Source organism: Neopelma chrysocephalum, unplaced genomic scaffold (genome assembly GCF_003984885.1).
Source record: "Neopelma chrysocephalum unplaced genomic scaffold, ASM398488v2 Primary Assembly neopelma1_182, whole genome shotgun sequence".
Lineage (NCBI taxonomy): Eukaryota > Metazoa > Chordata > Aves > Passeriformes > Pipridae > Neopelma > Neopelma chrysocephalum.
In genome coordinates, this window is record NW_020897844.1 from 1401153 (window position 1) to 1420648 (window position 19496).

At 56.5% G+C, this 19496-nt stretch overlaps 1 protein-coding gene across 5 annotated transcripts; it reads right to left on the reverse strand.

Annotated features, from left to right (window-relative positions):
- Window positions 1–5124: 5124 nt before the first annotated feature.
- On the reverse strand, window positions 5125–18677 carry LIMD2 (LIM domain containing 2). 5 transcript variants are annotated; one of them, XM_027702315.1, is made up of 5 exons: window positions 18574–18677; window positions 9439–9575; window positions 6948–6992; window positions 6384–6523; window positions 5125–5907 (listed from the first exon to the last, which is right to left on the reverse strand). In XM_027702315.1, the coding sequence occupies exons 2-5, from the start codon at window positions 9478–9480 to the stop codon at window positions 5748–5750; spliced, it is 387 nt and encodes a 128-aa protein (XP_027558116.1). In that variant the 5' UTR covers window positions 9481–9575; window positions 18574–18677; the 3' UTR covers window positions 5125–5747. The 5 variants fall into 5 exon arrangements, with proteins under 5 accessions (XP_027558116.1, XP_027558117.1, XP_027558114.1 ...); XM_027702316.1 differs by lacking the exon at window positions 18574–18677 and adding an exon at window positions 18114–18408; XM_027702313.1 differs by lacking the exon at window positions 18574–18677 and adding an exon at window positions 18109–18407.
- Between the last annotated feature and the right edge of the window lie 819 nt (window positions 18678–19496).

Consider the following 19496-nt stretch of genomic DNA (forward strand, 5'->3'; position numbering starts at 1 on the left):
GCTCCAAACAGCTCCTGCTGCCATTAATTACCAACACAAATTGCCCAGGAGGGAAACTGGTACCTGCTCAGGTGACACATGTTACTTCCAAGTGCCCAGAGCTGGGATAACTTGCCCCAAAAAAACCAACATTCCTGTTGTAAATGTGGGTTTGGGTGGGCAAAGGGGAGCTCAGTGAGGTCTCAGGGACTGGGGCTCACCTGGAGCTGGATTGATCTGCCACCTTGGCACCTGGAGCTGGATTGATCTGGAGAGGGTTGATCTGCCACCTTGGCACCTGCCCTTGGAGCTGGGAGTCAGTCAGGCTTTAACTTTCAGGGAAAAAAAACACGTCCTCTGTGTTTTAATGGTGTTTGGGCTTCAGGTGTTTAAACCCAGCCTTGTTTAGGAGCAGATCTCACTGGGCAGCTCTGAACTGCCCAGCTGGCAAAGGCAGCTGTGCCAGGGGCAGTTCAGAGGTGAAGGAGAGGATTTTATCCTCACCATAAACGGTGCAGAGCAGGGAGAAATGGCTTTAACCTGGATTGTGCAGAAGACCTTGACCCAGTAGTCTCTATATTCCGACCGGGGGCTTGCAGTGCAAAGCCAGGCCAATGTATCGTTTTATTTACAATAAAATTATCATTTATATGAAAGCCTGTGGTGGTGGTGGTTGCAATCCAGTGTCTCTTACTTCTGTGGTGCCTCAGGATAAGTCAATAAAGCCATCAACTGTTTCTCCTTCCCACCAAGGACCTTAAATTAAAGGAGGAAGTTTTTCCATTCTGGAGTTTCTCCCTTGGGACAGATGGAGAAGTGTCCTGTTTGTGATGTTGCCTCTTGGGTCAGGTGAGTGTGTGTCCTCCCCAGGGCTGTCCCTGAGGAATCTGGATGGTCTTGCATTGACTGTACCAGTGATTTGGGACAGGAGAAGCTTTGCTGTCCCTGAGTGGGGCAAGAGAATGGGGAACCACGTCTCCAAATATTTTCAGGCTCTGTTTTTTTCCAGCTCGCTATCTTAGGGAAGGACAGAAATAGTGCTGCCATAAAGGCTCATTTTTTCCTGTTTAAGCAGCTCTTCCCCTTCAGTGTCACCATCACTTGAGCAGTGTTTGAGTGTCACCAGTGTCCCTTGAGGAACTGGCCTCCCCAGCCCTGACCACAGCCTGTCTCTAATCCTTTTCCCAGGCCGCAGTTGTTGTCAATTAAATACTGAAATGTTTGTCCCTGTAAAATGTGAACAAATCAGGATTAAGGGGTTGACCAGCTGATGCAATAGAAACCCAGCACATGAGCCAAGCACGTGTGTGGGGCTTGGGGCTGTGCCAGGACAGATGAGAACCATCAAGTGGAGTCATCCCAGAAGAAAAATGTCTGGTGGAACCAGAACAAACCACCTCCCGCTGCCTCCTGACATCCTCCTCCTGTGTTAGAACCCACCAATCCTGCCTTTGCTGAAGGAGGGACTTGGGAATTCTTCGTTACCTTCACTTGAGGAGGTTCTTCCCAAGGCTGATACTTTCCTTCTCTTTTCCACTTGGGGTGTTCCCTGGTGATATTTGCTTTGTGAACATGGGATTCACGTCTCAGCCTTGTCTGATGATGTGTTTTCTCCTGGACTCCCATCCTGCTCAAGTAAGTAGCTCCACAGTAATTCTGCTTTCCATGGATACAGAGTGTGCATTCCTGACTGGAATCTTCCCCATAGAGCCACAGAATCTCCTGACCTGGAAGGGTCCCACAGGGATCATCAAGGCCCTGCACAGGACACCCCGAGAATCCCACCTGTCATGTGGTGGTTGAGCAGGGACTGGGAGAAAAAAATACCTGGAGCCTCAAAGGTAGAAATGATCGGCCCCAAAACACTGACTAAAGCACAAAAGAAACGCAGCAAAACCCCTCAATTGCCTTTTTATTTCTTGTATTTTGTGTTACGTGCCTTGTGTTGCCCAAGGGAAGGACTTAAGGTGAGTTTCCTCTCTAAATCCACTTCTGAGGCAAATGAAATTTAAAATCACTGCAGAGGTTGCCTGTGCTGCACTGCTGGGGCTCTCTGTGTTGGGATAGGAAAGTCTAAACCAGGAACAATGACTTCTGGATTTAATATTGGCGGGGTGGGGGTGTGTTGCATTACATTATATCCAGGAAATGCTGGCACGATCCTCTCTCATGTCACTGGTTCTGCTGCTGATCCCTGCCTGGTGCTCTGTGTCTCATCCAGAGCTGGACATCTGGATGCTATGGATGTATATGGATTTATATGGATTCTTACTGATTTATTTTTTCCCCCCCAAACAGCTTTTATTACATGAACCTGTTGGCTGGAATTCTTGTGCTCTGGAAAATGTCCTTCCCTGAGCTCGGAGGCAGGTGTGGGGTGGAAGCCTTGTGCTCACGTGGAAGCACAAAAGAAGGTTGTGGTGTGTGGGATACAAACAAAGGTAATTTGTTGCTCATCAGACCTTGGTTTCTTAGGTGGCAAGCCCAGATCTGAGAGGAAGTGCAGGGAGAAGGGATCTCAGGGAAAGGTTCTTCCCCTAGAGGGTGGTTGGGCACTGACCAGGCTCCCCAGGGCAGTGGGCACAGCCCCAAGGCTGCCAGAGCTCCAGGAGGGTTTGGACAACACTCTGAGGGACAGGGTGGGATTGTTGGGCCTGGTAACTCCATCCCTGCAGATTGAACTGCTGGTCAAGGGAGACAAAGGAGAAAACATGGACCTTGTGCTTAGAGATGGAGATTTGAAGGGAGAACGTGCAGTGAGACGTCACCGTGTCTGCTCAGAAACAGTTTCTGTGAGTGTTATCCAGAGGTTTGCTGGGGGGGGATTTGGAAAGAAGGGTTCTGCTCTCATCATGAAATCAGCTGGATTTTAGCTAAACTTTAGAGACAAAGGAACAATGTTCTGGGCTTTTTTTTTTTGCCCTTTTTTTTTTTTTAATTTGTCTTGCCAAAACCTCACAGTTGGAGACGTTTTAAGCTGGAGTTTCCGTAGTGCTGCTTCTGATCCCTCCAAGGAAATCTGCACAGTCATTTGTGCAGTTGCACCTCTGGAATGTATCAGAGATAAGATAAGCTCGAGGTGCTTAAAGCATCTCCCCAGGTGTGTTACCACTGGGGTTTCCCTGTGGACATGTCCATTGGGAAGCAGGAGCTGCCATCAGCTCATTCCCTGGATGGGGCTGTATCCAGCGTCTCTCTCCCTGTGGGAATCTGATCCTCATCGGAGTCATTTCCCTGCCCTGTGGTGCTGGCCAGGTTGCTGCAGCCTGTTCTGGTGACTGTATTGCCTGGGTGTTGGTTCCTGCTCCCAAAATCAGCCCAGCAGTGATCCCACAGCAGCTGGAGACCTCACACCTCCTGCTCCTGCTGCTCCCAGAGTTTGCAAGGGGCAGGTGGAGAATGGCCTTTAGACAATCCCAAATTTCACTTTGCGAGGGGGAAGGAGAGAAAGGGAAGGTTATTATTGTTCTGGCTGGATGTTCTCTTCCTCACTGAAGTCAGGCAGTGCGGTTGGAAGTGCTGCTGGTCCTGCTGAGCAGCAAAGAGCAGCGGCCTGAGGGGTGAGGGAATCGGGAAGCGAGGCCGGCGAGAGGCAGGAAGCGGAACAGAGGGCTCTGCTTTCGTTTTCTGAGCCGGCTTAGGAAGGAAGGGGCCGAGGAAGGGGCCACAACCCGGCGGCATCACGAGACCCGCTCTGCTCTGTGACCAGGAGCGCGGCGGGGCTGCTCAGAGGGGGCTTGTTTTGGGGTGTAAATCTGCCCCCTGCGTGTTGGTGTGAGGAGGAATCGGCAGCATCGGTGTGGTGGGGACAGTTAAAGCTCTTGGTGAGGCCAAAACCCCCTCAGAGCCTTTGCCAGGGTCTGTGCACAGTCCCTGCTGTGCTGGTGGTGTGAATCCCACTCAGGAGCCCTTTTAAAAGCCCTTAGGTAAAATAAGAGAAATAACTCGTCCCACATCGGGCTCCTGGGGTCATCCAGCAGGTGTTGTCCCCAAAATCAGGTGTGACTGGGGCTGTGACGTCTCCACTGGGGCTGTGTGACACCTCCCTGCCCTGGAGGAGCTGCCTGGCTGTGGGTGCACCCCCAGAGCCCCAGAAGGGCTGTGCTGAGGGGGGAGCACCCCAGAGACCTGGGTTAACAACACATCTCTGGATGTGCCATCCCTTCCTCCTGTGGACCATCCCCGTCTCTCTCCCTCTTCCATCCTTATCTCCTGTTTCCATGGCTGTGTCTGGGTTCTCCCAGACAGGACGTGCTGGGTGCAGCTGATGGTATCAGTCAGTGCTGGCACAGGGGCTGTCACAGGCTGTTGCTCTGCTGTGGGGGCTCTGTAAAGCCAGATTTCTGGAGAATTTGAAAGACACGGGGTTCCTAAACACTTATCCTTTCAATCTGATCTTACAAACCGTGGGTGGAGGAAGGAGGTAAATAATTAAAACCAGACTCACCCACTTTCCCCGGTTTTCCTGCATTTGGCTCTCCCACCTGGCAGGGCTTGCTGGGGCTCATTAATTTGTGTGGACTGTGCTATCCAAAAATTGGATATGGGGTGGGTCCAAACCAGCCAGCCCAGTGCTGATGCCCCTCCTGCCCCTGGCAGAGCCACTGAGGAGACAGGGCACGATGGTCTCTGATGTGGAGGGGGATTGAGAGAGCCCCGTGCAGGGCAAGGAGCTGGATCCAACCCCGGGGGATCCGGGTGTGCTGAGGGTGGTCTGGGCTCTGTGTGGAAGCTGGGGTGAGGTTACAGCTGGGCTGTGCAGCTCACAGGGTAACATTGGTGTGCAATTTAAAATCCTGGGTTTGCTCCCCAAAGACTCGGGGGTCCCATGGGGGGCAGGTGCTTCTGGTCTGATCTCATGGGGGAGAGGGGCATGAAGAGACAATGTTTTAGGTCTGGGGGCTGCACCCCTGTCACCTCTGACCCTTGTGGCCTGCAGGACTCCTCTGAAAAGAGGGGTGGGCTGCCTTCTTCCCTCCCTTCCCTCCTCACCTCAGTCATAATTTTACTCGCAAACACCCAGGAATAATTCCTTGATCCTACATGGACAGAGGCTCTTTCCACAGCACCTGGGGCAGCAAGGGGGGGCCTGACCACTCCTCCCACCTCCCCAGACACCCTGGGAACACAGGACAAGACACAGGGAAGGCTCGGAAACCTTGTATTACAAAAATAAAAGAGCGCCTGGCGCAGTGTGAGGCGGAGCCGCCGCGAGGCTCCAGCGCAGAACGTACCAGTGGAAGGCAAATATAAAAAAGACAGACACTGTTACACAGTCGCAGGGCAGCGTCCTGGGGGCTGAGCCACCCCAGCTGAACTGAGCTGATGTAAACCAAGGACCCTCGTTGTCCAGAGCCCCAGCAAGGCAGGATGGGGGTAGCAGGAGCTCTGCTGGGACTCACAAGCTGGTTAAGCCCCCAGATCATCTCCTTTCCCATGGTGACAGGCCTGAAATGTATGAACAGGGTTGGGGGTCCCGGGGGGGTAGGGGTGGGGTTGGCAAGTGCTTCTGGTCTGATCTCATGGGGGAGAGAGGGGCCTGAAGAGAGAGAGAGCTTCAGGTCTGGGGGCTGCACCCCGTCACTTCTGCCCTGTCCTTGTGACCCGCAGGACCCCTCTGAGCACCCTCAAAGCGGGGTGGGCTGCCCCCCTGCCCTGCCCTGCCCTGCCCTCCCCTCCTGCAGGTCCTGCTTTACATCAGCTCAGTCAGTGCCGGCTCAGCACACACGGGCCCTGCTGGGCTCGGGGGGTGGGTGGGCTGGCCCCGCTCACGCCGACTTGGTGCCGCTCTCCACCTCCTTGTGCACCCACAGCTCCTTGTGCTGCTTGCGCCCGAAGCCCTCGTCGTAGTTGCCTTTACTCTTGAAGAGCTGCTGGAAGTGGGGCTTGCAGTAGAACTCCCCGTGGAGGGCGGCGTAGCTGCCCAGGCTGCAGAGGGAGGGCAGGGTTAGATGGGCACGGGGATCTGGGGATGGAGGACACCAGGAGGAGGGAAAGTGCAGGAGGAGACCCTTAGACAGGGCAAACTGCTCCCTCTAGCCAGTGCAGGGTGTTGGGGGCTGCTGTGAGCAGGTCTGTAAAGGTGGGGAGTCTCCAGGGATCTCAGCCTTGGCTCTGAGCGCTCTGGGAGGAGGCTCCGGCTCAGCTCCGTGTTATCCTGGGGCTGCTCTCAAGGGGAAGCATCTCTCCTTCCACATCAGGTGGGATTTAGCTGAGACTTGGCAGCAGGTGGGCAGATAAAGGTTTCTTTGCTGCCATGAGTGGGCTGGGGGTCTTTGGGCACCGGCCAAGCGAGGGGCTGTGATGGGTGGGGGGTGGGTGCAGTGTTGGGAAGGGTTTCCCCCACCCGGGCCCAGCAGAGCTGTGGTGATGCCTGTCCCAGCACAGGCCCCAGCCCGGCTCACCTGAGCTTGGTGTGGCAGTGCTTGCAGCAGAAGCAGGAGTTGTGGAAGACGAACTTGTCGGCCACCAGCCGCTCCATGGGGTACACGGTTTTCTGGCAGGCCGTGCACATCTCCTTCACCTGAGCCTTCAGGCTGAACGACTGGGCAAGGGGACACCAAAGGGAGACACAGGATGAGGAAGGAGTGTGGGATTCCCCGTGCCTGGCTCCCATCACAGCCCTCTTCCCTGATATTTGTGCTGCCACTCACTGGAGCGTTGGTGAGCATGAAGCAGCCTCACCTCCCCCCTCCCTGGGCCACCCCACTGATGCTGGGCTGGGCTGGTGCTTGGCCCTGGGCTGTTTGGTCCTTCTCCCCTCGCCATGAATCAGCAGGATGAGGCACTGACATAGAGAAGCTGTGGCTGCCCCATCCTTGGAAGTGTCCAAGGCCAGCTTGGACAGGGCTTGGAGCAACTGGGGATAGTGGAACGTGCTTTTCCCATGGCAGGGGGTGGAACTGGATGATCTTTAAGGTCCCTTCCAACCCAAACCACTCTATATGATGTGGTGAAATCCCAGGTACCTTGGAGCGCTGCACTGTGCTGGCTCCTGAGCTGCTCTTTGCCTCCTGAAAAGGGAAGGAGAAATCAAAATGAGAGTTTGGCCTGACATTGAGCTGTGCTTGAGGAGGAGGGGAGGAGGACTGGCACAGGCAGCTGCTCTGCAGGACCCTGGGGCACACCAGCCCCTGTCACAGCGTGACCGTCCCTGAACTCACTTGCCCAGAGGCCACGACATCTGCCAGGTCCTGGCGTGTGTTACTGCCTGTGCTGTGGTGCTTTTCCCAAAGAGAGAAGGAAGAGAGGGAAATGGAGAAAGAAGGGAAAACATGGCCATTTTGCAGAGAAGGAATGAAGCCCCAGGCAGCTGCAGAACTTTCAGGGACGGAGCAGCCAGTTCCCTTATCCAGCAGGATCATGGCACAGCTCTGTATTTTCCATGGCCAGGTACAGCAGAGCTGTTCTGTGGTGGCAGCAGCACCCACACATGGATCAGGAGATGTCACACATGGGCATTGCAGGGTAAGAACTGTCCCCTGCTGAGCAGCTCTCACCAGCTGCAGGCACTGATCCCTGTCCTGGGCCACCCAGTGCCACCACCGTGCACATCCTGGGACTCACATTATCCCTCAGGAATAACAACAGCACAGCTGCCACAGCCCTGGGGACAGCAAGGGCCTGTAGCAGGCAGAGAGGGGGAAAGGACTTGCTGAGCTGCTGCAGACAAGCCCTTGGCAAAACCCCTCTGTGACCTGCACTGGCAAATCCTCACCTGTGGCTGACGCACCTACAACAGCATCTCTGCTCCCAGGTGCTGCTCCTGCTCCTTCCAGCCAACACCTACCCCCGGGCTGCAGGGGGATGATTAACTCCTCTTGCTGGGGGTGCCCAGGGCTGCAGCAGTGCTGCCATATGGCCTTGCCTGGGCTCAGGGGGTGGTGCCCTGCCTGTTCCCCCGGGAGCCCCTCGCTCTCCCGGAGCTCTGGTGCTGTTCCCCCTCGGTGGATGTTTTGTCTCAGAGTTTCCCTGCCCTGTTCCCAGCCCCTCACGCTGCTGCTGCTGCTGCTGTGCAAGAAATGCCCCCGAGGCCCTGCAGGCTCAGGGGGGTGTGGGGAGGGCAGAGGGGCAGCGGGTGAGGGCAGAACTGATGATTGTGCCCCATGGGGTCTGCAGCTTGTGGGGGGCAGATGCTGCTCAGCACCGGGGCAGAGAGACCCAAACGCTGAGGTGCTCCTACCTGTGCCCGGGATTTCATGGCAGGGTCTTGGTAAACACTCCTTCATCTGCAGCTGCAACAGCTCCTCTCTTCCCAAATCCCCCCCTGTTCTCCTCCTCGCCCTCCCCACACCCACTGCACAGGTCCCGACAGCCCCCTGGGAGTGTTTCACCCGCCTTTGCACTCATGGAAATTCTCCCTCCTTCCTTCAAACTGTCAGGATCAAAGGGACCATCACACTTCAGCAGGTCACCCTCAGGGCTGGCTCACCCTCTGCTCTGCTTGTTCCCAGGGTCGGGGCACCGTGACCCCAGGATGTCACCCCAGGATGTCACCCCAGGACATCACCCCACTGTCCTTGTCCTTCCCCTTGCTGCTCTTTGGCTCTGCCCGGGCAGTGCTGCCCCTCTCTGCCCCCAGGCTGATCCCCCCCCCCCCCCGTTCCTCCCTCTCTGCCCTTCCCCATCGTTCCTCCTTTGTATTTTTGGAAACAGTTCGTCTGAGAGACGCACAGGAAACTCTCCCCTGGCTGAGCTGCCTCCTCAGACGTTTCCCAGCTGCTCTCCCTGACTCAGGTCAGGGACGTGATTTTCCTCTCCCTCCCACGAGGCTGGAAGCAGGAGCCAAAGTCAACAGTGGGACACGGGCAGCGGGGAGGCTCCGGCCGTGTAAAACCAGTTGCATCCCCTGGCAGGGGCAGAACAACCGCGGGTGCTCTCCTGGGGTCAGGATTTAATGCGCTGTTTCCAGGCTCGGCTGAGCCAGAGCTGAGGAAAACGCTGCCTCTCTGGAGCTGGGATACATCCGTTCCCAAGGCTGCAGCAATCTGCCGCGGCTCGTCACTTCTCGGCAGCCTCCTGGCTCGGGGCAGGCTCTCCATCTATCCCATATCTGATCTATCTCCCCTCGGGGAAGGGCCGTATCCTGTCCCAGCAGGAGATGTTCTTGAGCCTTTATGTTTTTCCACCTCCGATCACTCCGGTCCTAAGCAGCTCGAATGCTCTCAATTGTGATCACGGAAAGCCATGGAAACACAAACAAACAGAGGCAACTGGAGATGAGAGCGGGGTGAGAGCTCTGGATGGACCCGAGCCTGGGCGCCGGCGCTCGGAGCGCTCAGCAAACAGCACCTTCTGCTGGAACATTCCCGTCCCCAGCTCTGCTGTTTGAGCAGCAGTGACTGTGCCTTTGATCACCCCGAGGTGTCAGGCCTGGAACACAGCTCCCGTACACAACCCTCCCTCCCTGAGGACCAAAACTGGGGTGCAATTCCCACACAAACCGCGGGATCTACGTACGTGGGTGGGGGGTGGGCTGGCGGCTCCCGTGGCCTGGAACATGGTTCCTTCCCCTCCTCCGTCTGATTAGTCCTGAGCTTGAAGTCTGTGGGTCGATGTTCCCTGGGGAGGTGTCTAAGACAGAATTCTTGCAACACCTGGAAGGAAATGTCAACAGCAGCGGGGTTGGTTTCATCACCCCCAAACCCAGCAGCTCTGCAGGAGGTGGGGGGGGGGTGTGTGCTTGGCTTTCTCAGAGCAGCCTCCTTGGTCTGGGAGATTCCTGAGGGAGCCAAGAGGTTCAGGCACACCAGGCTGGACCAACAGACAGGAGATGCAGGTCTGGAATACTGTGATAGGCAGCTGGAGAGTTTGGGACTCTGAGCACCCTGGGCTAGTGGAAGGTGTCCCTGCCCATGGCAGGAGGGTGGAATGAGATGAGCTTTAAGGTTCCTTCCAACCCGAACCAGCCTGGGATTCTGTGATCTGGGGCACTGTGCTCAGTAGCTCCAGTCCTCTAATCCCATACAAAGATAATCCCATACAAGGATACTGGGATGGGCTGGGATGGGAGAGGACTGCTGGGAACATGAACAGAAGGTGATGTGATGGCTTCTGCTCCAAACCCACGCGTGGAGGCAGCTGCCAGGCAATGGCCAAGCCAAGGGAGCAAAACCAATGCCCCATGTTTCACTAATGCAGCCACCGAAGGACTGGTGTTGCTGGAGGAAGGACTGTGATTTTAGTCTAATTTTAGCCCAGAAAAGTCTCGCTGATCACAGCTCAGCAGAGCGAGTGATGGGGATTTTGTCTTCTCTGGGGAGTCCACGTCACCTTGAGGCTGAGCCCTGTGAGCTGTGGCCTCGTGTGCTGAGCTGAGTGCCCGGGAGGATGGGGCTGACAGGGACCAGCACAGAAAAAAAAACCACCAGCACTGCAAATCACCCCTTTTGGTAAAAAATAGCTGAAAAGGCACTGACAGCTCCTCAGGGGTTTTTCCCCACCACACTTTACCTTCAAAACACCCATGAAAGATCAGCCCTGGTTTGCATACTTGAATTGAGGGGTTGAGCAAAGGGAGGAGCAGAGCAGGGAGGAGGAGGGTGAAGGGACAGCTCTACAACGATGGGGATGAGCTGGGGGATGGAAAACCAGCACCACTCCTCCTGCCTGAGGCTGCTCTCATCTCCTGCTGAACCCCCTCAGCCTCATACTGTCACCTCAAAAACTTTCCTGCTGCCAAGGGCTGGGATAGACCCTGAGAGAGCCCCGAGGGCAGAGATGTGGCAGGGTGGAGGGCTGGGGGCAGGGGGTGTCTCCTCAATGCCCACCTCACTGGGACATTTGCAGACATGCTCTGGGTTTTGGGGGCTCCTTGGCTGCCAAACAGCTGACACCAGGCTTGTGTTACACCCAGCAAAGCACCCAGAACTCGTGGCTGCTCTCAGAGTTGAGAGACCTCTTCCCCAGGTCCTGGGGGTGCACAGCCCTCATCACAAACACTTCTCAGCCCCATCTGAGGCACGGCTCTGTTTTACCCAGATCATTTCCCGTCCCTCTGCGGTTTGCTTGTTATTTCCTGCCCTCCCAGCTCGCTCACAGGCAGCTGCTGCTGAACCCAGAGTCTGCTGGGGCCAGTGCCCAAACCCACAGCCCCTCTCTGCCCCCGTTCCCTGGGACAGGACCTTCCCTTCATGATCCCGGGGTCTGTCAGGTGCCTGCAGCCCAGCTCAGGCCAGAGGGGAACCTGAGGGACCCAGAAAACCTGCTGACCCCTCCCCACACACACCTCTGACACAGACACACAACCCTCCCCCTTCCCACCTGCCTTTCACCTTCACCCCAACCTTTGACACAAATGTTTGTCCTCCCCCTGCTTCCCTTTCTCCTCCCTCGCAGCTCATCTTCCTCCCCTACCCCAACCACCTTCTGCCCCTCAGTCTTCCCAATCCTTCCATCATCCCCCTCTTGCCCTTCCCCATAACCTGGGCTAGTGGGAGGTGTCCCTGCCCACGGCAGGGGGTTGAAACGAGATGAGCTTTGAGGTCCCTTCCAACCCAAACCACTCTGTGATTCTGTGACAAGCACACGGTTTCTTTCACCCACTATTTGTTTCTTTGCTTCTCATTCCCCCAAACCCTGTGCCCTTCAATTCCTCCCCACTTAGCCTGCCCCATGGCTTCATGTTCTCCATCCAGCCCCGTCCTCCATCCTCTCCACACCCCTCTGCCCTCCACACACATACCCTCTCGTGCCCTCCACACACGTACCCTCTCGTGCCCACGCTCTCCCCGCCGCTGTCTCTCGGCTCAGGGTGCAGAGAGTCCCTTCAGGCACAGGAGCAGGAGTTACTAAACCTCCTTCCTGCCGAGGGGCAGGAGGCAAGAGCAGAAATCTCGAAGGGGAAGGGTGTGCTGAGGCGATAAGGGAACCAGAACAAGTGAGAGACTGCGGGAGGGTTTCCAGGAGGCTCTCAGCTGCTGTCATCCTGCTTCCAAGGAGCACAGGATGGGATTTGAGCCCAAGGCAGCCGACACCAGCCTGAGGAGTGGAAGAACACTGTGGCACAGGCTTTGCTTAAAGACATGCTGCCACACTGATGCTGCACAGCCCTCACAGTGGCTTGGGCAGCCCTCGGGGCTGTGCTGTGAGGAGCACAGAGGGCACCTCTGACAAAGACAGAAAGCCAAGGCCAAGGCTCCAGAGTGGAGGTCAGCACCACGACTAGACCTGCCTGTTCCAAACCTCTGTTCCCTAAAGCTCTTGGCCACTCATGCAGCCTGGGAAGAGCAGGAGTGAGGACTGTGCCCTCCTGGTCACACCAGCAGCTTCAGGTATTTGGCTCAGGACAAGGTGGGAACACCTTTACCTTCCAGCCTCCGTTCTTCCTGCCCCTCCTGGGAGCAACTGACAGTCACTGTGGACAATAAAACATCTTTTCAGGGGACTTGGGCTCGTGCCATCTACCCAGGGTGATGGAGCAGCTCCTGCTGGGAACATTGATGGCCACAGCACGGCAGATACGGGGAGGAGGGTCTTGGTGTGGCACCACAACCAGTGGGATGCACTTGGTGCCCGACCTGCCAGTTCTGCTGCCCAGGTCACCACCAGCAGCTGCTGGTCCTGCTCTGGGGGCTTTTTGGGTGATCTCAGCGAGCTGGTGTTTGAGTCAGGACCTCAGGGTTGGAATTTGTCCATCATCCAGAGGGGACATGTGCCTGCTGCCGTGTGGAGCAGCTGGAGCAGTGCTCAGCTGCCTTTTAGCTCTGAGCAGGAACAGTTTGGAGGGAGGAAAGCAACATTCCTCCCAGAAGCTGCTCCATCACAGAGCTGTTTCCTAACAGCCCCCTCCCCACGCCCTCTCCCCTTCCTGCCTCACCCTGGGGCAGATGCAGGGAGAGGGAACATCTGGGGCGACCCCTCAAGGAAACTCCAAAGGATCACGTTTCCCACAGCCAGGACGGGTGCAGGGCGCCTTTCCCTCCTTCCCCTCTCCAGAGGGGTCATCCTGGCTGCCCCCACTGCTGATCCAGCCGCTCCCAGTGCCCCCAGTGCCAATCCAGCCTCTCCCAGTGCCAACCCAGCTGCTCCCAGTGCCCTTCCAGCTGCTCCCAGTGCCCTTCCAGCTGCTCCCAGTGCCCTCACTGCTGATCTAGCTGCCCCAGTGCCCTCCCAGCTGCTCCCAGTGCCCTCCCAGCTGCTCCCAGTGCCCCCACTGCTGATCTAGCTGCCCCAGTGCCCTCCCAGCAGCTCCCAGTGCCCCCATTGCTGATCTAGCTGCTCCAGTGCCCTCCCAGCAGCTCCCAGTGGGCCCCAGCCCCGCGCTGGCCGTGGCTCTCCGGGAGCCGCGGAGTTTCCGGCCCAGGGAAGCAGGAGCGTGACTGCGGAGGGCCAGAGGCCCCTCTCTGCCATCTGGTTCCCATTACAGCCCTGGGAAGGGCGTGTTTCCTGCAGGGATCACTCCCCCACGGCAGGGGCTTTCCCAAAGGCAAAGCACAGCGTGGGGGATCCGGGCCCCTTCCTCCTCCATCCCCCGAGGACATGGAGTGTCCCCAGCAGCACAGCCAGGGAAGGGCAGGGGCTGGACACCTTGGAGGGGCTGTCAGAGCTTTACCCCAGGAAATACGGGCTGTTTTGGGATGGATGTGGGGCTGGATGTGCCCGAGATCATGTGCAGGATTAGCAAAACCCACTCACACAGCACAGCACTGACCCTGCAGCTCCATGGCCAGTCCAGCCCATTGTCCCTCTCAGCAGGACACTGAGAGCAGGAGGTGAAGAGGAGGTGGAAAAGCCTGTCTCCAGAGCCTGGGAATCACCCAGCTCACTGCCCATCTGCAGCCTTGGGGGTCTCACGGTTGACCCACACCATGAAACAAAGTGTGTGAAGAGCCAGCATCGAACAGGGGAGTGCCAGAACCAGGCACAGCAGTGCCAGGGAAGGGGCACGGTGGGATGATGGAGCCAGCCCAGTGGTCACGGCTCCAACTTCAGCCATGGAAGCCCCTCATTCAGCCTCAGGTCTTGGCTCTTGCATGGCTTCGAGCCAACCACTTGACCCCACCAGTATTCGGGACCAGGGCAGGTTCCTGCTGGGTTGGCACAGGGTGGAGGACCCCAGGGAGGAGCATTTGGACATTCTGGGATTACCACTACCCTGCTCATCCGATTTCTGGGGGGGTGGGCCCGTCCCTGCACCCCGGGGCCCAGCGCTCCCTCCCACCACCCCGCTCCTCTAATCCCCTTTCCAGCCACGTCCTGTGCCCGGGCTGCCTCTTGAAAGGCTGCCAGTGGGCAGGAAATCTGCAGCCCAAATGCTGAGGGATGCTGACAAGGAATAGTTGTGGGGAGGAACAGGGCTGCCTTTGTCAGGGCAACAATGGGGGACCCGCACGGGCGAGGGGGGAGCCCGAGGGAAGCCCCTGGCCACCCGCTCCCCTCTCCCACCTTCACCCTGCCCTGGCTGCTCTCCCCTGAGGAGGAGCTGGAAGGACCAGGGCCGAGGGGACTGGGCTGGTCCCCTGCTCCTGCCTCCCAGTGAGGGGGCAGATGGGCCAGGAGGATGCTGCAGGGATTCACTGGCTTTCCAGAAGCAGAAACTGAGGCACTGAGCAGTTCCTGGGATCATGGCCATGTTTAATGACATCCATTAAAAATCATGGTCTGAAGGGAGTATCTGCTCCCTGGGAGCTCCTGTCTCTCTAGGGGCTCAGATAAAGCAGAGAAGCACTGCTGGGGGGGGGGGGGATGAGAAGAGCCTTTTCCAGGCAGAGACAAATCCTCAGCAGTGCCAGAATGAAAACTGCAGGTTGAGAGGTTCAGGCTGGACATGAGGCAGAAGTGCTTCCCTGAGAGAAACCTTGGGAGCTCTGCAGAGTGGCACTAATGAGGTGCAATATAGACCTGGTGCACACAAGTGCAGCAGTTCATGCTCCTTCCCTCCCCTTTTCAGCTTTTCCATTATCTCTTCCATAAACCACCTGGAAACTTCACCTCCTGGTTTCCTACATAAATGCACATCCATTTACCATTATACATTATGCCTCCAGTTCTTCTTCCACCATACATTTGCCTCTCAGTGGATTCATGAAGATAAATCACATTCCTCATCAGTCTTTTTTTTTTAGCAGGAGAAGCCAATCCCTTTAAACCTGTTCTCTGTCCCCACTTTGGTGGCCCGACACCAGCTGGTGAGCTGACCTGGCTTTTCCACACTGTGGGAGATCTCAGACCTTGGAATTCTGGTACAAAACTCTCCTGAAAACATCTGTCCTTACACTGTGGAAGGATCCAGGTGTCCTCCTTCCACTTGGCTCTCTTTTCCCCGTCCTCTCTCCTCTCTCCACCTAAAATAATCCTTTCCTTGGGGCACTGTATCACGAGGCCCTGTTGTTTCACAAGTCATTTATCATATCCAAGGAAGACACTGAGCCAACGTGACATGATCTGTGTTAAAACCACCCAGCATTTCATTCTGCTTCCCAACAGCATGTCTTTGATTACTCTTTCAGGACCTGTTCTAGAAACCAACCTTTCCTTGTACTCCAATTAATGGATCTGTAATTGCCTGTAATTTCCTCTCTCCTCAAACACAACCTGTCAATGTTATGTTGGCTGATTTCCTCTCCTGGAATATCACCTGTTATCCACCAGACTTTGGACTGGCATTTTCTACAGTGGAGTCCCCATCCCTGGAGGGATTTAAAGCCCTGTGGATGTGGCACTTGGGGATGTGGGTTAATGGTGGGGGAACAGTTGGACTCGGTGACCTTGGAGGGCTTTTCCAACCCTGATTTTGGGGGTGAGCCCATCTCTTGAACCCTGAGAGATCCCCCCCAAGAGTTTTTGCTGTTTCACCACCTGCAGATGCAGCAAGAACAAGAGTGAGGCCTGTTCCAGGCACCCCAAAACACAGCACAGCCCCTTTCCACAGTCCCTGCCTCCACACAACCCCTACAAGAGCTGCTGTTTGCTGCCCAGATGCAGACTGTGTAATTAAAAAAGCCACCAAAATCATATTTATAGTTAAGTCTCTCCACAGATCATTCTTTGTGAGCTGCCCTATTTCCAGCCTTCACCTCCACCCTCCCTTTTAGGATCCAATATACCAAACAGCCCATTGTAGGATCTGGTGCTCTAAATTCATGGCACTCCAGTGTGCTGGGAAAAGCAGTCCCTGGAGAGGCACAGAGGGTGCTGAGGCACCTTGTGTCTGAAAAGCCTGAGCTGGCCATATGGAGAGGGTTATGGGCACACCAGAGGAGTGAGAAATATGTCTAAAGTGTGCTTAACATTGATATTGCAATAATCCCTTCACCCAGATTTAACGTTTTCCATCTCAGAGCTTTGGCTAACAGCGAGGTAAGCGCTGCAACCCCCCCAGATGGCTCATAAAAATGACTTGATTGGGAAGGAAAAGGCAGAAGGCACCTCTGGGGGGGACATGGCAGCTGCCTGGCAATGGCCAACAACCCTGCAAGGGCTGAGGGTGAGAGAAAAGGAAAATAAAAACTCCATCACCACGCAGGACCGGGGGGGTAGTTGAAGCCTCACAGAATTGACCAACCAAAGGAAACCAGAAGAGGAACTCCCTTCCCTAATGAGAAGTCTCATGGGATTTTTTGTCGACCAAAAAAGGTCAGGAACCCAGTTTTGAGCTGCAAAAAAAATGAAGGTGTATCCAGTCACTTTGCAAAGCCCAAGAGGTTGGTTCTGACAGGCCCTGACTTCAGAACTGGGAATTCCCTTCTCCCATTTAAAAAAGGACATTAACACTGGGGCTGTTTCAGACTGAGCTTGGTCGGTTGCTCTGCAATTATTTTGTAATCTCTGTTAATAATTCTGCAGATGTGCTACTCCTGGCCTTAAATACACGACAGCTCAGCTGAGGCACCAGATGTCTTCCCTGCGAGAGCCCTCACACGACGCCTTCGGTGGACAAAGCACGATTTTCAAGGCTGAATTATCACGTTTTTTCGAAACCGATGGTCGCCCCATGAACAAAAATCAGCAGAAAATTGATCATAAATGTGATCTACAAGGTAGCTTAGCTGGTTTCAAGTGATCCAAGGGGATTAGACAAATCAGACTGGCTCAAAACATGGTAGTTACAGCACCAAACCGGGACTTGGGAGAGCTGGGCTCGATTCCCAACTCTGCTGCTAATTTTTTGGGTGGCAGTGGACAATTAATTTCATTTTTTCTGTTCCCTTTTCTCCCCCCCCGATGAAAACAGAGCTGCTCTCCTTTGTGAAGCCCTGGGAGATCCCTGGCTGTTAAGGGTTATGTCAGAGCTCGGGGCATTTGTGTTGTTATTAAATCTCACAGTCATGCAACAGCCTCCCCAGGGAAGTGATGAAAGACCTGTCGCTGGAAAGGTTTGAATCCAGGCTGGATGAGGCGGTAGGAGACACACCATCGGGAATTAGCAGGCAATAACGAAGGGGGGATAAGGGAGTCGGGATCTAACAGGTTTTTCTTCCATCTCTGCTCTTTCTGATCAGCTTAATAAAATGGATCTGTCCAGCCCCCCTCCGGTATGTGCTGCAGCACACAACAAAGAGGGAATTACAGCCCGAACGGGGAGGGGGAGCCCCGAAATTTGCACCCCCAGACACCCCTCGCAGCGGATCCAGCCAGCACAGGCCTCCGCTCGATCCGGAGGGGACCAGCCCCTCGCCCCCCCGGCTCACACCGGGCACGGGGGGCTCGCCCCCCCTCCCACAGCATCGCCCCCCAACAGGCTCCCGGAGCTCCGGCAGCACCTCTTTGCCCCCACCTGACCCCGGCCCAGAACAGCCCCCCTTGGGACCCCCCCACCAAACCTGCCTCCCGCGACCCCCTCGGCCGAGCCTCCTCCCGGAGCGGAAAGTTCCCGGTGCGCCCGGATGGTTCCTCCTCCTCCCGGGGGGCTGCCCGGGGCTGGGGGGGGAATGAACCCCCATCTCCCGGGTGGCTCCAGCGGTGCCGCTTCCCGGGGTTCTCTCCTGCCTTTGCATCCCTCCCTCCCCTCCATCCCTTTCTCCCCGGCCGCCCGCCGATCGCTCTTATCCCCCCCCGGCAGCACTCCCACCCCGAGCCCCCCGCGGTGGGCAGCGATCCCGGGGATGGATGGGCGAACCCCCCCATTTCCAGGGACCATCATTGTCTCCCGCCGGCTCTCCCGCCGCCTCCCCATCCCGTTGTTCTCACCATACGCCTGGGGGATGCCAAGCGGGGGGCTCAGGGGGTCGGGGGGGGGGGTCCGTGCCGGTGCTGGGGGGCTCTGGCCGCCCCTCTCCCGCCGCAGGGGCCGGGGCTGTGGGAGCGGGAGCCGCTTCCTGCGCGCTCCCACCGCCGCCTCGCAGCCCTTTTTATCGCGGGGCCGCGGCAGCGATTGGCTCCCGGCGCCGAACCGTCTTCCAGCCGCTCGCTCCTTTGTGTGCAGCCAACCTCTAACCCCAAACCTTCCCCAGCCCCTCTGCTCCCGGCTCCCTCTCCCCGGACCCCCGCGGCCCCTCCCCGGCTCAGCGCCGCCGACCCCCCGAGCGTCTCTTTCCGCTTTCTGGCGGTGCGGGTGTAATTACCCCCCCCGCCGTAATTAGCTTTTCCATCCTCTCCCCCTCCCTCCAGATTGGCTTCGCTCCAGACTTTGGACGCGGCCTTGGGCTCACCCACCCACTCACGGAAGGTTTCCCGCAAGCATCCCAAAGGATCCGTCCCTCTGGGGTCTGTGAAAGCCGAATTCCACACCCCCCCCAACACACCCCCCCCCCAACAAACTGTTTGCAGAGGAAGAATCTTATCAGGCAGCTGCAGGAAAGGGGAATCCCATTGCTCCCCACTTCTCGTCTCCCAGGGGAGCAAAGCTGAGCGGCGATGGCTTCAGAAATCCGGGTTTTATTCCATGGAGAGCTGGTGTGGAGCGTGGGAGCGGGGCCGTGTAAGGTGGACGGTGGATCTGCCAGGGCAGGGTCTCACGGGGCGAGCAAAAGCACTGCCTGGACCACAAAAGCAGCTTCCCCTGGGGTTTGGAGGGCTGGGATTTCCCCGGGAACAAGGCAAAACATCAGGAATAAATAGGTTAAATATTAATAGTTAAAACCTGGAGGGAACTCGGGGGTGGTTTCACGGCGGCCAAGGAAGCTGGGATGGACCTGAGCCAGCAGGAACCTGTAGCTCTGAGGGCTTCACCTTAACCTCCCAAACCCATTCAGAGGGGGATCCATGAAGGAAAATACGCAGTGGAGAGGTGGGAATAGCTTTGATAATGATGATGCAGGAGCAAATATTCTTGTTTGGCTCCCGAACACAGCGCGGAAAGAGCCAAACGCCGGCTGGAGGTGGCCCAAAGTCTGAGCCCGGAGGCAGAGCCAGGTGCTTTGTGTGCAGTTTGCCTGTAACTCCCTGTACAAAAAAACACAATCAAGGATTTTATGGAAGTGTTTACTGGACAAGGAGACAGCATCGATATGATTTACCACGTCTGCCACTCTGCATTGCCCAAATAGCATCTGTGCTGGAGAGGCTCCCTGTCACCGAGCGCAAATAAAGGAGGAATTCCACTCCACAGTAAAATCAGCCGTTGCCGAGCAGATCCC